The sequence below is a fragment of the Schistocerca serialis genome, chromosome 2 (assembly GCF_023864345.2).
Source record: "Schistocerca serialis cubense isolate TAMUIC-IGC-003099 chromosome 2, iqSchSeri2.2, whole genome shotgun sequence".
In the NCBI taxonomy this organism is placed as follows: domain Eukaryota; kingdom Metazoa; phylum Arthropoda; class Insecta; order Orthoptera; family Acrididae; genus Schistocerca; species Schistocerca serialis.
Window position 1 is genome coordinate 504,303,909 of NC_064639.1, and position 17,112 is coordinate 504,321,020.

Consider the following 17,112-nt stretch of genomic DNA (forward strand, 5'->3'; position numbering starts at 1 on the left):
AATTTTGGCGTTAATGGGCTATGGTCAGAGACGACCGATGAGAGAGCCTACGGTAACAGCACGACACAGCCTGCATCGCCTCTCCTGGGCTATTGACCATATCGCTTGGACCCTGGAAGACTGCAAAACCGTAGCCTGGTCAGATAAGTCCCAATTTCAGTTGGTGGTGGGGTTCGAGAGTGGAGTAACACCATTAAGCCATGTACCCAAGATGTCAACAAGGCACTGTGCAAGCTGGTGGTGTCTCCATAATGGTGTAGGCTGGGTTTACATGGAATAGACAGGGTCTTTTGGTTCAACTGAACCTATCATTGACTGGAAATGGTTCTGGTCAGCTATTTGGAGACAATTTTCAGCCATTCATGCACTTTATGTTCCCAAACATTGATGGAATTTTTATGGATGGCAATGCGCTATGTCGCTGGGCGACAATTTTTCGCGACTGGTTTGAAGTACATTCTGGACAATTCGAGCAAATGATCTGGCCCCCCAGATCGCCCGACATGGATCCCATAGAAAATTTATGGGATGTAATCGAGAGGTCAGTGCGTGCAGGAAATCCTGCATTTGAAACGCTTCCGCGATTGTGGACAGCTATAGAGACAGGATGGGTCAAAATTTTTGCAAGACACTTGCAACGATTTATTGAGTCCATAGCACGTCGAGTTGCTACGCTACGCAAGGCAAGAGGAGGTTCTAACAATACCAACACTTGCAAAGTAGATTAGAAATCAGATTAATAATGTTGCTCACGCAGCATATGTTCGCTTTATCGGGCAACAGTAAAGTTATTGACTGTGGATGGTATCGTCAGAATGGAAATAATGAGGTCACTGTAAAAACGTCATTGATTTGGCAGTTATCTCGAATGGATTCCCACGTAGATTTCGTCGAAGTTGTTATGGCTCATCTTGTTGATTCTAGGGTGATTCCACTTTGACTGCTAGAAGGTCCAGATCTATATTTTAGCAATATTTGAAGACCTATCAAATGCGTTTTTCAGGAAATTCTTAATGATCAAACAATCCCAGATCAGAACAATAGTATGGTAGAAATAATTTTTGACTTGGTGTTCACGATCCACATTTTTATTAAACTTCTTGTAAATTCACATATACTACTTCTTAATTGTCACATCATCTAGAAAACAGTTTTGTATCAATCTTCATATATTTAGTTTCCACATTAACCAAACACAAGACTTGACTGTTCTTTTACGAAGCGAAATAACAACTTAACTTCTGCCAAAGTGAAACAAAGACTGCTCTGTGCACATTCGCGCCAAAACGGTTACAAGTAAGTCAAAGATTAAGACAGTCTCATAGAAATGAATATACACAAGAACCATATCACTGCAATATATCGATACATCGGAGTACCTATACATTAATAAAACCAAATGTGAATATTGTCACAAAAATATCTGTTACTTCGCAGAAAAGTAGTACAATATTACTGGTATCGAGAACTGGGGTTGGAGTGCCGTAATGGTCACGTAAATAGAGAACCATTACAAGTCCCGGCACGATATTGGAAGGTATCGCATGACGTTTGTAACCTGCGTGCAGCCCAGTTCAGTAATATGTATCGTTGTTAGTGGTGCCCTGTTTGCAAACGGCTGTTTAGTAGGGAGATGAAAGTGCGTTGCTGCAGAGAGCGTGTTGTGCGCAGGCGGCGGCTGATGGTATTGGACGGGCGGCTGCTGGCGCTGGGAGCGGACGCCGACCAGCAGAGGGCGCTCATCTCGCAGTGGGACAGCCGGCTGTACCGCGGGCCAGCCAGGGCTTCCCAGCGCAGGGGCTCAGGTGGGTCCGCAGTCCACGCTAGGCTGCTTGGCAGAGCTTTCGTACCGTCACTTCCAGACATTTCTTTGACCACCACACTTTCGAAGAGCACGCGGGAATTTTCCCTCGCCGTCTCTGATTTCCGTTATTTTATTGCGATGGTGAAAGTATGCTGACCCGCAGCGGACACGAGCGCGAGCGGCAGCGGTGGCTGGTCGGACGGGGAGGGCGAGGTCGGCGGCGCGGGCGGCGTGCTGCAGCAGGCGTGGGCGGAGCTGGCCGAGCTGCAGCGCCAGCAGGAGCACTACCGAGAGCTGCGCGCCGAGACGCAGCGCCAGCTCGACCAAGTCCGCCAGCACGGCGAGCAGCTCGAGAACGTCAGTAGCCCTGCCTGCCGCACCGAGCTCAGCGCTGCACGCTGCACTGGCCTAGGGAGCCTGTATAGGGAGAGAGTGGCCAACCGGACGATACGGCGGCCGTTCTTCTGCCAAACTGCGGGCGGGACTTTTGAATGGCCAGTAGTGGAGTACACACTCACCGAATCAAAAGCACAAGACAATATGGCGAAATCATTCCTTAAATGCCTTTCTTTACACCTATAATATATACTCATAGTAGCGTACTACGTACAGCACAGGAAAATTTGATACAGTGACTGTAAAAATTATTCGTTACTTGCATTTATCTCCTTTAAAGTTCGTTTAGTAGACATATTGCAATGAAAGTAACGTAAATAAAAAAATATAGTGTATAGCATTTGTTTCCTCCTCCCATGAACCATGGACCTTGCCGTTGGTGAGGACGCTTGTGTGCCTCAACGATACGGATAGCCGTAGGTGCAACCACAACGGAGGGGTATCTGTTGAGAGGCCAGACAAACGTGTGGTTCCTGAAGAGGGGCCGCAGCCTTTTCACTAGTTGCAGGGGCAACAGTCTGGATGATTGACTGATCTGGCCTTGTAACATTAACCAAAACGGCCTTGCTGTTATGGTACTGCGAACGGCTGAAAGCAAGGGGAAACTACAGCCGTAATTTTTCCCAAGGGCAAGCAGCTTTACTGTATGGTTACATGATGATGGCATCCTCTTGGGTAAAATATTCCGGAGGTAAAATAGTCCCCCATTCGGATATCCGGGCGGGGACTACTCAAGAGGACGTTGTTATCAGGAGAAAGAAAACTGGCATTCTACGGATCGGAACGTGGAATGTCAGATCCGTTAATCGGGCAGGTAGGTTAGAAAATTTAAAAAGGGAAATGGATAGGTTAAAGTTAAATATAGTGGGAATTAGGGAAGTTCGGTGGCAGGAGGAACAAGACTTCTGGTCAGGTGAATACAGGGTTATAAATACAAAATCAAATAGGGGTAATGCAGGACTCGGTTTAATAATGAATAAAAAAATAGGAGTGCGGGTAAGCTACTACAAACAGCATAGTGAACGTATTATAGTGGCCAAGATAGACACGAAGCCCATGCCTACTACAGTAGTACAAGTTTATAATCCAACTAGCTCTGCAGATGATGAAGAAATTGAAGAAATGTATGATGAGATAAAAGAAATTATTCAGGTAGTGAAGGGAGACGAAAATTTAATAGTCATGGGTGACTGGAATTCGACAGTAGGAAAAGGGAGAGAAGGAAACGTAGTAGGTGAATATGGTTTGGGGGAGAGAAATGAAAGAGGAAGCCGCCTGGTAGAATTTTGCACATAGCAGAACTTAATCATAGCTAACACTTGGTTCAAGAATCATAAAAGAAGGTTGTATACATGGAAGAAGCCTGGAGATACTGACAGGTTTCAGATAGATTATATAATGGTAAGACAGAGATTTAGGAACCAGGACATTTCCAGGAGCAGATGTGGACTCTGACCGCAATCTGTTGGTTATGAACTGTAGATTAAAACTGAAGAAATTGCAAAAAGGAGGGAATTTAAGGAGATGGGACCTGGATAAACTGACTAAACCAGAGGTTATACAGAGTTTCAGGGAGAGCATAAGGGAACAACTGACAGGAATGGGGGAAAGAAATACAGTAGAAGACGAATGGGTAGCTCTGAGGGATGGGTAGCTCTGAGGGATGAAGTCACTGAGGCAGCAGAGGATCAAGTAGGTAAAAAGACGAGGGCTAGTAGAAATCCTTGGGTAACAGAAGAAATATTGAATTTAATTGATGAGAGGAGAAAATATAAAAATGCAGTAAATGAAGCAGGCAAAAAGGAATACAAATGTCTCAAAAATGAGATCGACAGGAAGTGCAAAATGGCTAACCAGGCATGGCTAGAGGACAAATGTAAGGATGTGGAGGCTTATCTCACTAGGGGTAAGATAGATACTGCCTACAGGAAAGTTAAAGATATCTTTGGAGAAAAGAGAACCACTTGTATGAATATCAAGAGCTCAGATGGAAACCCAGTTCTAAGCAAAGAGGGGAAAGCAGAAAGGTGGAAGGAGTATATAGAGGGTCTATACAAGGGCGATGTACTTGAGGACAATATTATGGAAATGGAAGAGGATGTAGATGAAGATGAAATGGGAGATACGATAATGCGTGAAGAGTTTGACAGAGCACTGAAAGACCTGAGTCGAAACAAGGCCCCGGGAGTAGACAACATTCCATTAGAACTACTGACAGCCTTGGGAGAGCCAGTCCTGACAAAACTCTACCATCTGGTGAGCAAGATGTACGAGACTGGCGAAATACCCTCAGACTTCAAGAAGAAAATAATAATTCCAATCCCAAAGAAAGCAGGTGTTGAAAGATGTGAAAATTACCGAACTATCAGTTTCATAAGTCACAGCTGCAAAATACTAACACGAATTATTTACAGACGAATGGAAAAACTGGTAGAAGCCGACCTCGGGGAAGATCAGTTTGGATTCCGTAGAAATGTTCGAACACGTGAGGCAATACTGACCTTACGACTCATCTTAGAAGAAAGATTAAGAAACGGCAAACCTACGTTTCTAGCATTTGCAGACTTAGAGAAAGCTTTTGACAATGTTGACTGGAAAAACAAATTCTAAAGGTGGCAGGGATAAAATACAGGAAGCGAAAGGCTATTTACTATTTGTACAGAAACCAGATGGCAGTTATAAGAGTCGAGGGGCATGAAAGGGAAGCAGTGGTTGGGAAGGGAGTGAGACAGGGTTGTAGCCTCTACCCGATGTTATTCAATCTGTATATTGAGCAAGCAGTAAAGGAAACAAAATAAAAATTTGGAGTAGGTATTAAAATCCATGGAGAAGAAATAAAAACTTTGAGGTTCCCCGATGACATCGTAGGCCTGCCGCGGTGGTCTAGCTGTTCTAGGCACTCAGTCCGGAACCGCTCGACTGCTACGGTCGCAGGTTCGAATCCTGCCTTGGGCATGGATGTGCGTGATGTCCTTAGATTAGTTAGGTTTAAGTAGTTCTAAGTTCTAGAGGACTGATGACCACAGATGTTAAGTGCCATAGTGCTCAGAGCCATTTGAACCATTTGATGACATTGTAATTCTGTCAGAGACAGCAAAGGGCTTGGAAGAGCAGTTGAATGGAATGGACAGTGTCTTGAAAGGAGGATATAAGATGAACATCAACAAAAGCAAAACGAGGATAATGGAATGTAGTCGAATTAAGTCGGGTGATGCTGAGGTAATTAGATTAGGAAATGAGGCACTTAAAGTAGTAAAGGAGTTTTGCTATTTGGGGAGCAAAATATCTGATGATGGTCGAAGTAGAGAGGATAGAAAATGTAGACTGGCAATGGCAAGGAAAGCGTTTCTGAAGAAGAGAAATTTGTTAACATCGAGTATAGATTTATGTGTCAGGAAGTCGTTTCTGAAAGTATTTGTATGGAGTGTAGCCATGTATGGAAGTGAAACATGGACAATAAATAGTTTGGACAAGAAGAGAATAGAAGCTTTCGAAATGTGGTGCTACAGAAGAATGTTGAAGATTAGGTGGGTAGATCACGTAACTAATGAGGAGGTATTGAATAGGATTGAGGAGAAGAGACGTTTGTGGCATAACTTGACTAGAAGAAGGGATCGCTTGGTAGGACATGTCCTGAGGCATCAAGGGATCACAAACTTAGCATTGGAGGGCAGCGTGGAGGGCAAAAATCGTAGAGGGAGACCAAGAGATGAATACACTAAGCAGATTCAGAAGGATGTAGGTTGCAGTAGGTACTGGGAGATGAAGGAGCTTGCACAGTATAGATTAGCATGGAGAGCTGCATCAAACCAGTCTCAGGACTGAAGACCACAACAACAACAGCATTTGTTTTGTATCGGAAGTGCATAACGTTAAAGATTTGACGTACCTATATCACGTCAGATGAATGAATGTCTTAAGCAGTTGTTTACTTGTGACATGCAAAAAGTTTGAAGACGTGACAAGAAGTACTAATACGTCTCACACTTTTTGCGTGTCACAAGTAAACAACTGCTTACGACTTTCATTCATCTGACGTGTTATAGGTACGTCAAATCTTTACCGTTATATATATATATATATATATATATATATATATATATATATATATATATATATATATATATATTTGCATGTCACAAGTAAACAACTGCTTACGACTTTCTTTCTTTATATATATACCTCTCGTAGATAACAAACGAAAAGGATTACAAAAATCAGGTAATGTTAAATGTAGGCTACTGTAATAACGACCAAATATAACAAGAAAACTATCGTATCCCTTCTACCCCACAGTAAGTAGGCCTATTAAAAACTGTCTTCAGGAGTACCTACAATTATTTACTACGAATAATGTTTCAGCAACTACGACAACTGATGAAAATGTCTTACAACTTCCCTGCGTCAACAGTCAGGCAATAATACTGAAACCAAAATAATGCCTAGTGTTCTGATTCGGAACGAAATAAAGTTTGACGTTATAAAGTCGAATGAGCATGTCACATAATTTACAGGAACTTTCCGTTTCCAGCAAGGGCTGTCAGATATTGCCTTCACAAAAGCTTGTGATGCTACCAGTATGCACGAACTGTTAAAGAAATAACAGCTAAAAAAATGCAGAAAAATTTTAGTAGGCCTACCTGTTTTGCGTGACTAAAAATATTTAAAAAAAGCTGACACTTTAAAATCAGAATTTTCCGAGCAAAGTGAAGAACCAATCATTTTTATAGGCGTACTAAATAAATATTTTGGATAATATATACCATTAAGAAAGTTGTACCTGGACTTCATTATAAGAGTTACGCATTCCTTCCTGACTGGGCATTTCAGACTGCAACAAGACGTTACAAATTTTGCAAATTCAAAACGCTAATTACGTACTAAAAACGATATACAACTAAATCGAACATGCATGCACAACGCATAACAAGTCTCTCAATAATTCAAATACCTTTTAATTGTTTCCATAAGTCCTCTGAACTTCAATTCAACTCAAAAGCACGGCAAACATAGGAAGCGCGAGAGACGTTTGGCAGAAAAATGGCGCCAAAGCTAATCAACCAATCACGGGCAACTTCACCTATGGCCACTCTCTCTGTATACAGGCTCTCTACACAGTCCTAGAGAGCCTACATAGGGAGAGAGTGGCCAGTCAGTCCGTGGCCGCCATGTTTTTACCAGATTGCGCGCGGGACGTGCAATTAGGTAGCAACGCGAGCAGAAAGCTAGCCACTTTACGAGTAAATTAAGGCATATGCTTGACGCATGAAACCAAAGCAGATCCTCTAGCTTAATAGTCGGTACATGATTCAAACAAATGCCATTCGTTTATGTTTATATAGGCTTAATAAAATTGTAAGCAAATGGAAGTATCGTGAAGTAGTGTGTATGTCTGCCGAATTTCAACAGCTGTATTTTATGATGCTATATCAACATTGACAACTGATTAATAAGAAAAAAGTTTCATTTAATGTATCTCAGAGTACATGATGCTATTTCAGATCTTTGCGTGCGGATATTCATCGCTGAAATTGGTAAACTCTGTCTCTTTCCGTCCTAACATAATGCCCTTTAAGTGTGTGTCGATCTTATAACATTTTCATCTGCTGGCAAAACGCGTCATTCTGTACACACTTTTAGCAACTATTTACCTCAGAAACTCGAGAAAACATCAATACTTAGGTACTCTTCTGAAAGAGCAGAAAGTAATTTAAAATAGGTAGCTGAATATCCACACGATAATTATAACTTACAGGAATGTGAATAGCCAAGACTACAGAGCCAAGTGTTAGTCGCCAGTCGGAAGTACGTAGACTTAGGGTTCCGTATACATGTTAAAGCACATCGTGTCACTCAAGAACCATTAAAAGTCTAGAAAATTACGTTTAAAAAAGCTAGATTGAGCAGGATTCCAACTCACGACCTTCGGATTACAACGAGCATCATACGTCCATCTTCACTTCGCTTTTTGCACCCAACAGCGGAGCAACTACGCATTTCTCTTGACTATCCTTAATGACTTTGTAATTCATATTATTAGCGACACTCAGTAAATCACTTCAAATAAAAATTTTGCCTCTAAAATTGCTGTGAAGTTCTAAAAGTATCGTCACAAATACGGCTAACAGAGTGACTGTGAGATAATTTGCGTAAATGGAATCGACAGAGAACATGCAAAGTCCTTCAATACCTACCCTATTGCAACCTGTACACAATTCTACAATCGTACTGGCGTTCGAAGCGTTGAAGAGAAGCAATAGTACAGAATCATACACGGTATCTATTTATACTCGTACCAAGTCAGCGTCACTTTGGTAAAAACATGGCCTCCTCGACTCTCAGCCAATCAGCGACGCTATCACCATTGGCCACTCTCTCCCTCTATGTAGGTTAGGCTCTCTACACAGTCCGAGGGAGGCGCTACATCTAGCCATTGCTTCCTGCAGAGTGCCAGATGTATCTTATCAAAAGTCATAATGGATGGAAGTAAAATGAACCATATGACAGCTGTATTTGGTGATTTCTGTCTTGTCACCACCTGTTTCGCGATATCCTGTTTTATTTCTTTTGACGACTTCCACTCTTCAGGTGTTTGATTTTTCACTACAGACGTCTTGTTGCGCTAATGTGATACTTCAGTACGTACGTTTTATTTTTGATTTCTACTGCCTGTTCAAACACTTTACATACACTGAAGAGCCAAAGAAACTGGTACACCTGCTTAATATCGTGTAGGGTCCCAGCGAGCACGCAGAACTGCAGCAAGATGACGTGGCATGGATGTCTGAAGTATTGCTGGAGGGAACTGGCACCATGAATCCTGCAGGGCTGTCCATAAATCCGTAAGAGTACAAGGGGGTGGAGAACTCTTCTGAACAGTACGTTGCAAGGCATCCTAGATATGCTCAGTAATGTTCATGTCTGGGGAGTTTGGTGGCCAGCGGAAGTGTTTCAACTCAAATGAGTGATCCTGAAGCCACTCTGTAGCAATTCTGGACCTGTGGGATGTCGCACTGTCTTGCTGGAATTGCCCAAGTCCGTCGGAATGCATAATGGACATGAATGGATACAGGTAATCAGACAGGATGATTATGCACGTGACACATGTCAGAGTCGTATCTGGACGTATCAAGGGTCCCATGTCACTCCAACTGCACCAGGCAACATGCAAAACACGTCATTCTGTACACACTTTTAGCAACTATTTACCTCAGTACAATGTCGGTGTTGACGGCCCCAGGCGAGGCGTAATGGTTTGTGTCGTGCAGTCATCAAGGGTACACGAGTGGCCCTTCGGCTCCGAAAGCCCGTACCGATGATGCTTCTTTGAATGGTTCTACGCTGACACTTATTGATGGCCCAGCACTGAAATTTGCAGCAATTAATGGAAGGGTTGCTCTCCTGTCGCGTTGAACGATTCTCTTCAGTCCTCGTTAGTTTCATTCTTGCAGGATCTTTTTCCAGCCGCAGCGATATCGGAGATTTGTTGTTTTGCCGGAGTCCAGATATTCACGGTAAACTCGTGAAATGGTCTTACGGGAAAATCCCAACTTCATGGGTGCCTAGGAGATGCTTTGTCCCATCGCTCATGTGCCAACTATAACACCACGTTCAAACACACTTACATCTTGAGAACCTGCCACTGCAGCAGCAGTAACGGATGTAACAACTGCGCCAGACACTTGTCTCATATAGGCGTCGCCGATCACAACGCCGTATTCCGCCTTTTTACGTATCTCCGTATTTGAATACGCATGCCTACACCAGTTTCTTTGGCACGTGAGTGGACGATCTATAAAAATATTTCAATTTAAAAAAATTAAAGTTTTTAAAAGATTATTGTAGTATGTTGATTACATGTATACATGGGATCCTTCCCTGCTTATATAGTCTACCTGAGGATCCTTTTTAAAGTAGCGACACCGGTTGTGACAAGAAACAAATCATAAATTTGAGCTGTCATTTGGTTCATTTTACTTACGTTCATTACGAAATTTATCAACTGTGGCTTTCCACATTACGAAGTTCTGTCTGATCAAAAGTGTTTATACATTTCTATGTAATTGCGGAATTGACCCGCCAGTATAAAAGGAGGTGGGCGTTACAGTGTTGCCAATGCCTAGCACCAAAGAATGCTGAAGGGACGGGCCACATTTTCAACGTCATGCTTCTTCACCTGCCACAGCTGGCTATTGATCACATAGCTGACATTTTCAGTGCAGTAATGAGAACTGGCAACATCCCCGCGGTATGGAAGCATCTGGTGACCGTGATCGTTCCCAAGCCCGCAATTCACACCCAGTTCTCACGAAGCTATCGGCCGGCAAGCCTACTCTCTGGTTCTCTGGGGCCGCGTGTAGCCCAAATCTACCATTCGTCTCGCCCACTGTTCTCAGCCGTATTTTATAATAATATGCGCCTACCAAGTAACAGCAGAATCCAGAAACGTCAACTAACGTTACGAGTTTCTTGAGAGTTTAGTTTTGCTGCTCAGTGACAAACAAAAATACTTACAGAAACGGTAATATTTTAAGACGTGCTTTATATTTGAATTGATGTGGGTGAATTCTGCCACGAGCACAGTAAATTCGGCATGTTACCTCAGGGGCAATGGAGTAAGTAATGTTCGCCTTCCAGTACTTACTACTCACGGGTGTGCACCATTCATACTGATGAGCTGCTGTGCTGCAAATTTTGACTCGAAAGTAACATAGGTTCGTCAATGCGCATTACGAATGCGGTACATATCTGTCCCAAGAAATATGAAATTAAATTAAGGCTGTTATAATACAGCGCAATGAGTTGAAGAAAAATGGGACATTAGTAAACATTTGTGATCGCGTCTCATACTGCATAATGCATTTAAATATAAGTGTAATTAGTGTTATCAATTGATTAATCATCCACTCACAAAGCCAATGCAACAGCTTTTCGTCAGACAATTATAGTGTCACAACTTTGAATCACTCAGGATGGCAGAAATTTCTAAATTTCTAAGATTAAAACAGAACAGTTGACACGAAGTGTTCCGTACAGTGCAAACTTTTAACGATTACTACTTGGGAGTTGGTGGCCAACTTATAGCGGCCTTATTACGGCTAGTCTATTGAGGGCCCGTAACATACTACTTTAAGTAGGTTAAAAATTAATAATAACATCTGTACGAATGCAACACGAGATGCCTCCCTGCAATGTCAGTATCGGCTCTTGAGCGAAAAGCAGTACTCTGCAGTATCCAAGGTGTTCGAGAGTCTCTTCCTGCGACGCCTACTCGACCATGTGGAAGCCGAAAACCTTTTACAGATGTCTGCAAAGGGCATTTCACAACCCACCAAGTACTGCACTTGGTAGATGATGCAATGGAAGCCTTCGGTCACCACGAAGTTCTTTGGAGTGCTGCCGCTCGATGTCACGAGAGCTCTCGACTCCATGTGGCACAAGGGACGACTCTACACGTTGCTAACGCACGGAGTCTCACCTTCAAGCAACCTGAGCAACTACTTGGATGGGCGTACCTTCCACGTATGTGTCGCTGACAGTGTGTCATCACATCGCCCCATGGCAACCGGTGTACCACAAGGATCAATCCTTGGCCCCATCCTATAGACATTGTTTACGGTAGACATCCCCACAACATCACGGGTGAAGGTGGCCTTATACGCTGTTAACACGGCTTACAGCACCAAGAGCCTTAATGCATGGATACTGGAAAGCGGACTTCAGACGCCGATAAATCACCTAGGTGGTAGGGTGACAAACAGCAGCTAGCTTTCAACTCAAATAAAATGGAGGTCGTCATTATTACAAAGAGGATAGTGCCAACAACTCAGACACCTGTCATGGTCAGGGGAACAGCCGCAAACTGGACTACCTACTCTGAGCTGTTACCTGTCTGTAAGGTGCTGCCTCCTGGCAGGACTTTTAAGAACTTCTTCTGTAAGGTGTGGGGAAATAGCTCACCCTTAAAGACAGCCTAATGAGCTCTGACCACCGTCACTCAGGCAGGTTTTGGAAACCCAGTCCATCGTCATCAGCTGAACAAAAAGCCCCTCCTCGCTTCAAGTGAGAACTGACAGAGGCAGGGCTGGTTTAAGGACCATCAACACAATCCACCAGCGTTGGAGTCAAGATAACATGACGCAAGGGCCGCCCAAGTGTAAAATTTGTATGAGTGCGTTTCACAGTTATTAGCGAAAACTGACACGGGTGAAACTGTATGTGAGAAAAGAGGAGGGGGGAGGGTACCAGATGCACCAAATGACAAGTCGATTTTGTGGCTACAAAGGCATTTTTGTAAGTATTTAAGACGCTACAATATACACCCGAAATGTGAATATTTCACTTTGCAATAACACTGAACCTATACCAGGTCGCAACTCGAACAACACAACTGACTACCGACTACATAATGCTCAGACTAATGTGAGCCTGGAGTACTTAGATACAGAAAGACATCAAAACACTCTGTTGGCCCTGTTAAAGGATCACCAATGAAATGACTCCATAACCAAACGTTTGCAACTGTACCCTACCTTCCTGTGAACAGATGTTCAGAACAGTGTACGACGCACAAAGTATACGTCCCCGAAAATTTGTTTATTGGACTTACTGCTCCTATTTATCGCGGGAACGTAGAGTCTCACGTATTTGTTGTACCTGAATCTCATGCTGCAAGAGTGGAACGCACTTGATAGACTTATGGCAGAGAGGACGTCACAGCCTAGGACTCTTCGGCAACTACAAGTTTTATTGTCCAGAAATGCAGAAAATGAAACTTGTAGTTGCTGAAGAGTCCTAGGCAGTGACGTCCTCTCTTCCATAGATCTTCCAAGAGAGCCGTGCAGATAGTAGACAGGTCTAGAACCTTCGTATAACAATCAAAGTGGCATTGAAAAAACTGAAAATCAGTTCTAAACGTCTTTCAATGCTGGGTACAGTGACTGCTAACAGCCATTCAAAAACTCGACCGTACTGAGGCAGCGTGCTGGATGTAGGCTCCCGCCCACGATCAAACAGCTTGTTAAATTTTACTATGTTTGCCAAATATTGGACTATGCAAAGTGATGTCTGACGTACTTGTCACATATAGAACGTATTTGCCAGAAATTTTTATTGATAGAAAATTTGATAAAATGGCAGACGTTGTTTGTGTTGATGCTTCGCTGCATGTGTTTGGTGAAATTAATTGTATTCCCTTTTATCTGATTGTATCAAGACTTTCCACAACTATTGGGACACCAGTCATGTACAAAAACAAAATAGCACTTGCAATTACCAAAATGATGGCTGTGTCGCATCTTTCCCAACCATATACACTCCTGGAAATTTAAATAAGAACACCGTGAATTCATTGTCCCAGGAAGGGGAAACTTTATTGACACATTCCTGGGGTCAGATACATCACATGATCACACTGACAGAACCACAGGCACATAGACACAGGCAACAGAGCATGCACAATGTCGGCACTAGTACAGTGTATATCCACCTTTCGCAGCAATGCAGGCTGCTATTCTCCCATGGAGACGATCGTAGAGATGCTGGATGTAGTCCTGTGGAACGGCTTGCCATGCCATTTCCACCTGGCGCCTCAGTTGACCAGCGTTCGTGCTGGACGTGCAGACCGCGTGAGACGACGCTTCATCCAGTCCCAAACATGCTCAATGGGGGACAGATCCGGATATCTTGCTGGCCAGGGTAGTTGACTTACACCTTCTAGAGCACGTTGGGTGGCACGGGATACATGCGGACGTGCATTGTCCTGTTGGAACAGCAAGTTCCCTTGCCGGTCTAGGAATGGTAGAACGATGGGTTCGATGACGGTTTGGATGTACTGTGCACTATTCAGTGTCCCCTCGACGATCACCAGTGGTGTACGGCCAGTGTAGGAGATCGCTCCCCACACCCTGATGCCGGGTGTTGGCCCTGTGTGCCTCGGTCGTATGCAGTCCTGATTGTGGCGCTCACCTGCACGGCGCCAAACACGCATACGACCATCATTGGCACCAAGGCAGAAGCGACTCTCATCGCTGAAGACGACACGTCTCCATTCGTCCCTCCATTCACGCCTGTCGCGACACCACTGGAGGCGGGCTGCACGATGTTGGGGCGTGAGCGGAAGACGGCCTAACGGTGTGCGGGACCGTAGCCCAGCTTCATGGAGACGGTTGCGAATGGTCCTCGCCGATACCCCAGGAGCAACAGTGTCCCTAATTTGCTGGGAAGTGGCGGTGCGGTCCCCTACGGCACTGCGTAGGATCCTACGGTCTTGGCGTGCATCCGTGCGTCGCTGGGGTCCGGTCCCAGGTCGACGGGCACGTGCACCTTCCGCCGACCACTGGCGACAACATCGATGTACTGTGGAGACCTCACGCCCCACGTGTTGAGCAATTCGGCGGTACGTCCACCCGGCCTCCCGCATGCCCACTATACGCCCTCGCTCAAAGTCCGTCAACTGTACAATCAGTTCACGTCCACGCTGTCGCGGCATGCTACCAGTGTTAAAGACTGCGATGGAGCTCCGTATGCCACGGCAAACTGGCTGACACTGACGGCGGCGGTGCACAAATGCTGCGCAGCTAGCGCCATCGACGGCCAACACCGCGGTTCCTGGTGTGTCCGCTGTGCCGTGCGTGTGATCATTGCTTGTACAGCCCTCTCGCAGTGTCCGGAGCAAGTATGGTGGGTCTGACACACCGGTGTCAATGTGTTCTTTTTTCCATTTCCAGGAGTGTATTATGGAGAAAGTGGTTAAGAAGAAAGACAATATTCTGTACCTAATATATAAGCAGAGTGCAATGAAATAATAAAAAAAACGAAGTTCTCCCTTTCTTCCATGGACGATGTGGGCTATAGGTTCCCACGTCGCGGTATTTTAATTAGGTTTTGCCGTATCTAGCTGGGACCGCATCGAGACGCTCTGAGATGGGGGTGCAGAAATGAAGTACAAAATTTATTTAATATAATCACTTTTAATTTAGAACAATATTACATGGAACTTGTTGCACCACAAGTAGTCGGTACATCATATTTTTTGGAAGATTTAAGCTTTTTCAATAAGTCGTTTTTCTCATTTATGTACTTATAAAAACCTCATGAAAGTCAGCTTGTAGTAAGATTGATTCAATAGTTCCTACCAACACTCAATTTCTTTCATCAGTCCACTGGGCCGACATCAGCTAAAAAATTTTTTCCACATTGGCGTTGTGTGCGGGAATAAAAAACAAATACTCCCATAATTTTATCAGTTGGCATTTGCATTCAGGATTTTCGGTTTCCTTAAGAAAGTAAATCCAACTTTCTTCCACACTTCCACACTGTGTTTAGACTTCCATTCTTCCGAGTCGCGCTTAATTTCTAAAAAGCTCTTCAGATAAAATTGACGCCTGAAGTCTTGACACCACTTTTAGTCAGGTATATAATAGTGATTTCAATCGTCACCCATAAACATGTTGACATAAATAAAACTAACTGATGCTGCATTTACATTCTGAGCTAACATATGACGCTACTTCAGTACTTGAGCCAAGCTTGTAACAGTATTTTACAAAATCGGGACAAAATTGGATCTTATCGGAATGCTGGGGCAAGAAGGTCTATAACGGTGACCGTCCCGATATATCGAGATTGTTGGCAACTCTATATTTTAATGAACTGTTATTAGAGGACTAAGAAGAGAGAGTAAATTTTTGCATACTTGTGTCTTCTTTTTCAATGTGAGGTCGAAGTAACACTGAACAAGTTATTTAAAGTTTCATTGCCCATCTGCACCAAGTTGACATATTAACCAAGTTCTGAGTGTAACGCTTCCTTAAACAGATTTTCATGTGTACATTTCTTTCTCATTTTAAGCCATTGCCAAAGTCATTTACAGAAATGCTTTGTCTGCTTTTGTGGCCATTCACAACACTGTAAAACTAATCAGGAACACAAACAGCGTCTCCTTCAAAGTGAGGTTAAACTGTCAGACTTTGTTAGTACGTATACGAGCTAGTTTTCCAAATCCGCGGCTAGATAAGGGAGAATTTGACAAGCAAGTTTGCAAGTTTATGGAGGCCTTAACACAATGATCCCAAGGTAAAGGATCGAAGCAAGCAGTGGAAACTATGAATTTACCACCACCGGAAACGGCGAAGACGCAACCATTGTCAGGCAAGGTAATACTGAGTGTGTTTAGGGACTGCGATGCTATGATGCTAGCAGATTATGCTCGTAAAGGATAAAATGTCACAGGAGTATACTACGAAATTACCTGGTGCATTTACCAGAGGCTATCAAGATGAAGCATTGCAGGAAGCTGGACAAGGGAGAATTTTAGCTCCAAGACAACGTTCCAGCTCTTTGTGCATAGCACACAGTCACACGTGCTGTTTCTTTGGGTTATCAAATTTTGCCTCAGTCTCCTTACATGACACCCAATGACTTCTTCCTCTTTTCACATATGAATAAACAGTTACATTGCAAAAATTACCAAAATAATGAAAAGATAATTGTTGAAATTGAACTTTTCTAAACAACCAAAGTGCAGTCTTTTACATCCAACTTTTCCACCAAGTCATCCATCATTAATAAAAATGTGTCGCATTGAATACGTGGAGAATGGTTAACACACAAGTTCCACGTTCGCAGCGTGAGGTTTTCGAGATGACCCCGCATAGCTTACCCACGTTAGTAGTCTGCCAACAGTATTCTTCGGAATCTGGAGATATTTAACAAGGATTTTCTGTCAGCATGCGTTCATGTGAAACAAACTGGTCATTTACACTGAAGCAAATGGGAAGTGTTACACCATGCAACACCAGTCCAATGTTTTTTAGTCTTTGTGCAAATGTTCATCACATAACGACTGTTAAATGATGAAGCTTTCATCCCGTTTTGAACTGGTGTCCATATTCAACATCAGTTTGAGGTGT

At 43.5% G+C, this 17,112-nt stretch overlaps 1 protein-coding gene across 1 annotated transcript in view; it reads left to right on the forward strand.

The window, feature by feature from the left end:
- LOC126457464 (kinesin-like protein KIF19) overlaps positions 1 to 17,112 on the forward strand; it is a 610,440-nt gene that overhangs the window by 508,720 nt on the left and 84,608 nt on the right. Inside the window, exons 9-10 of the mRNA XM_050093755.1 lie at positions 1,672 to 1,805; positions 1,968 to 2,161. Of these exons, the coding sequence (XP_049949712.1) occupies positions 1,672 to 1,805; positions 1,968 to 2,161 (328 nt within the window). The remainder of the gene's footprint in view (positions 1 to 1,671; positions 1,806 to 1,967; positions 2,162 to 17,112) is intronic.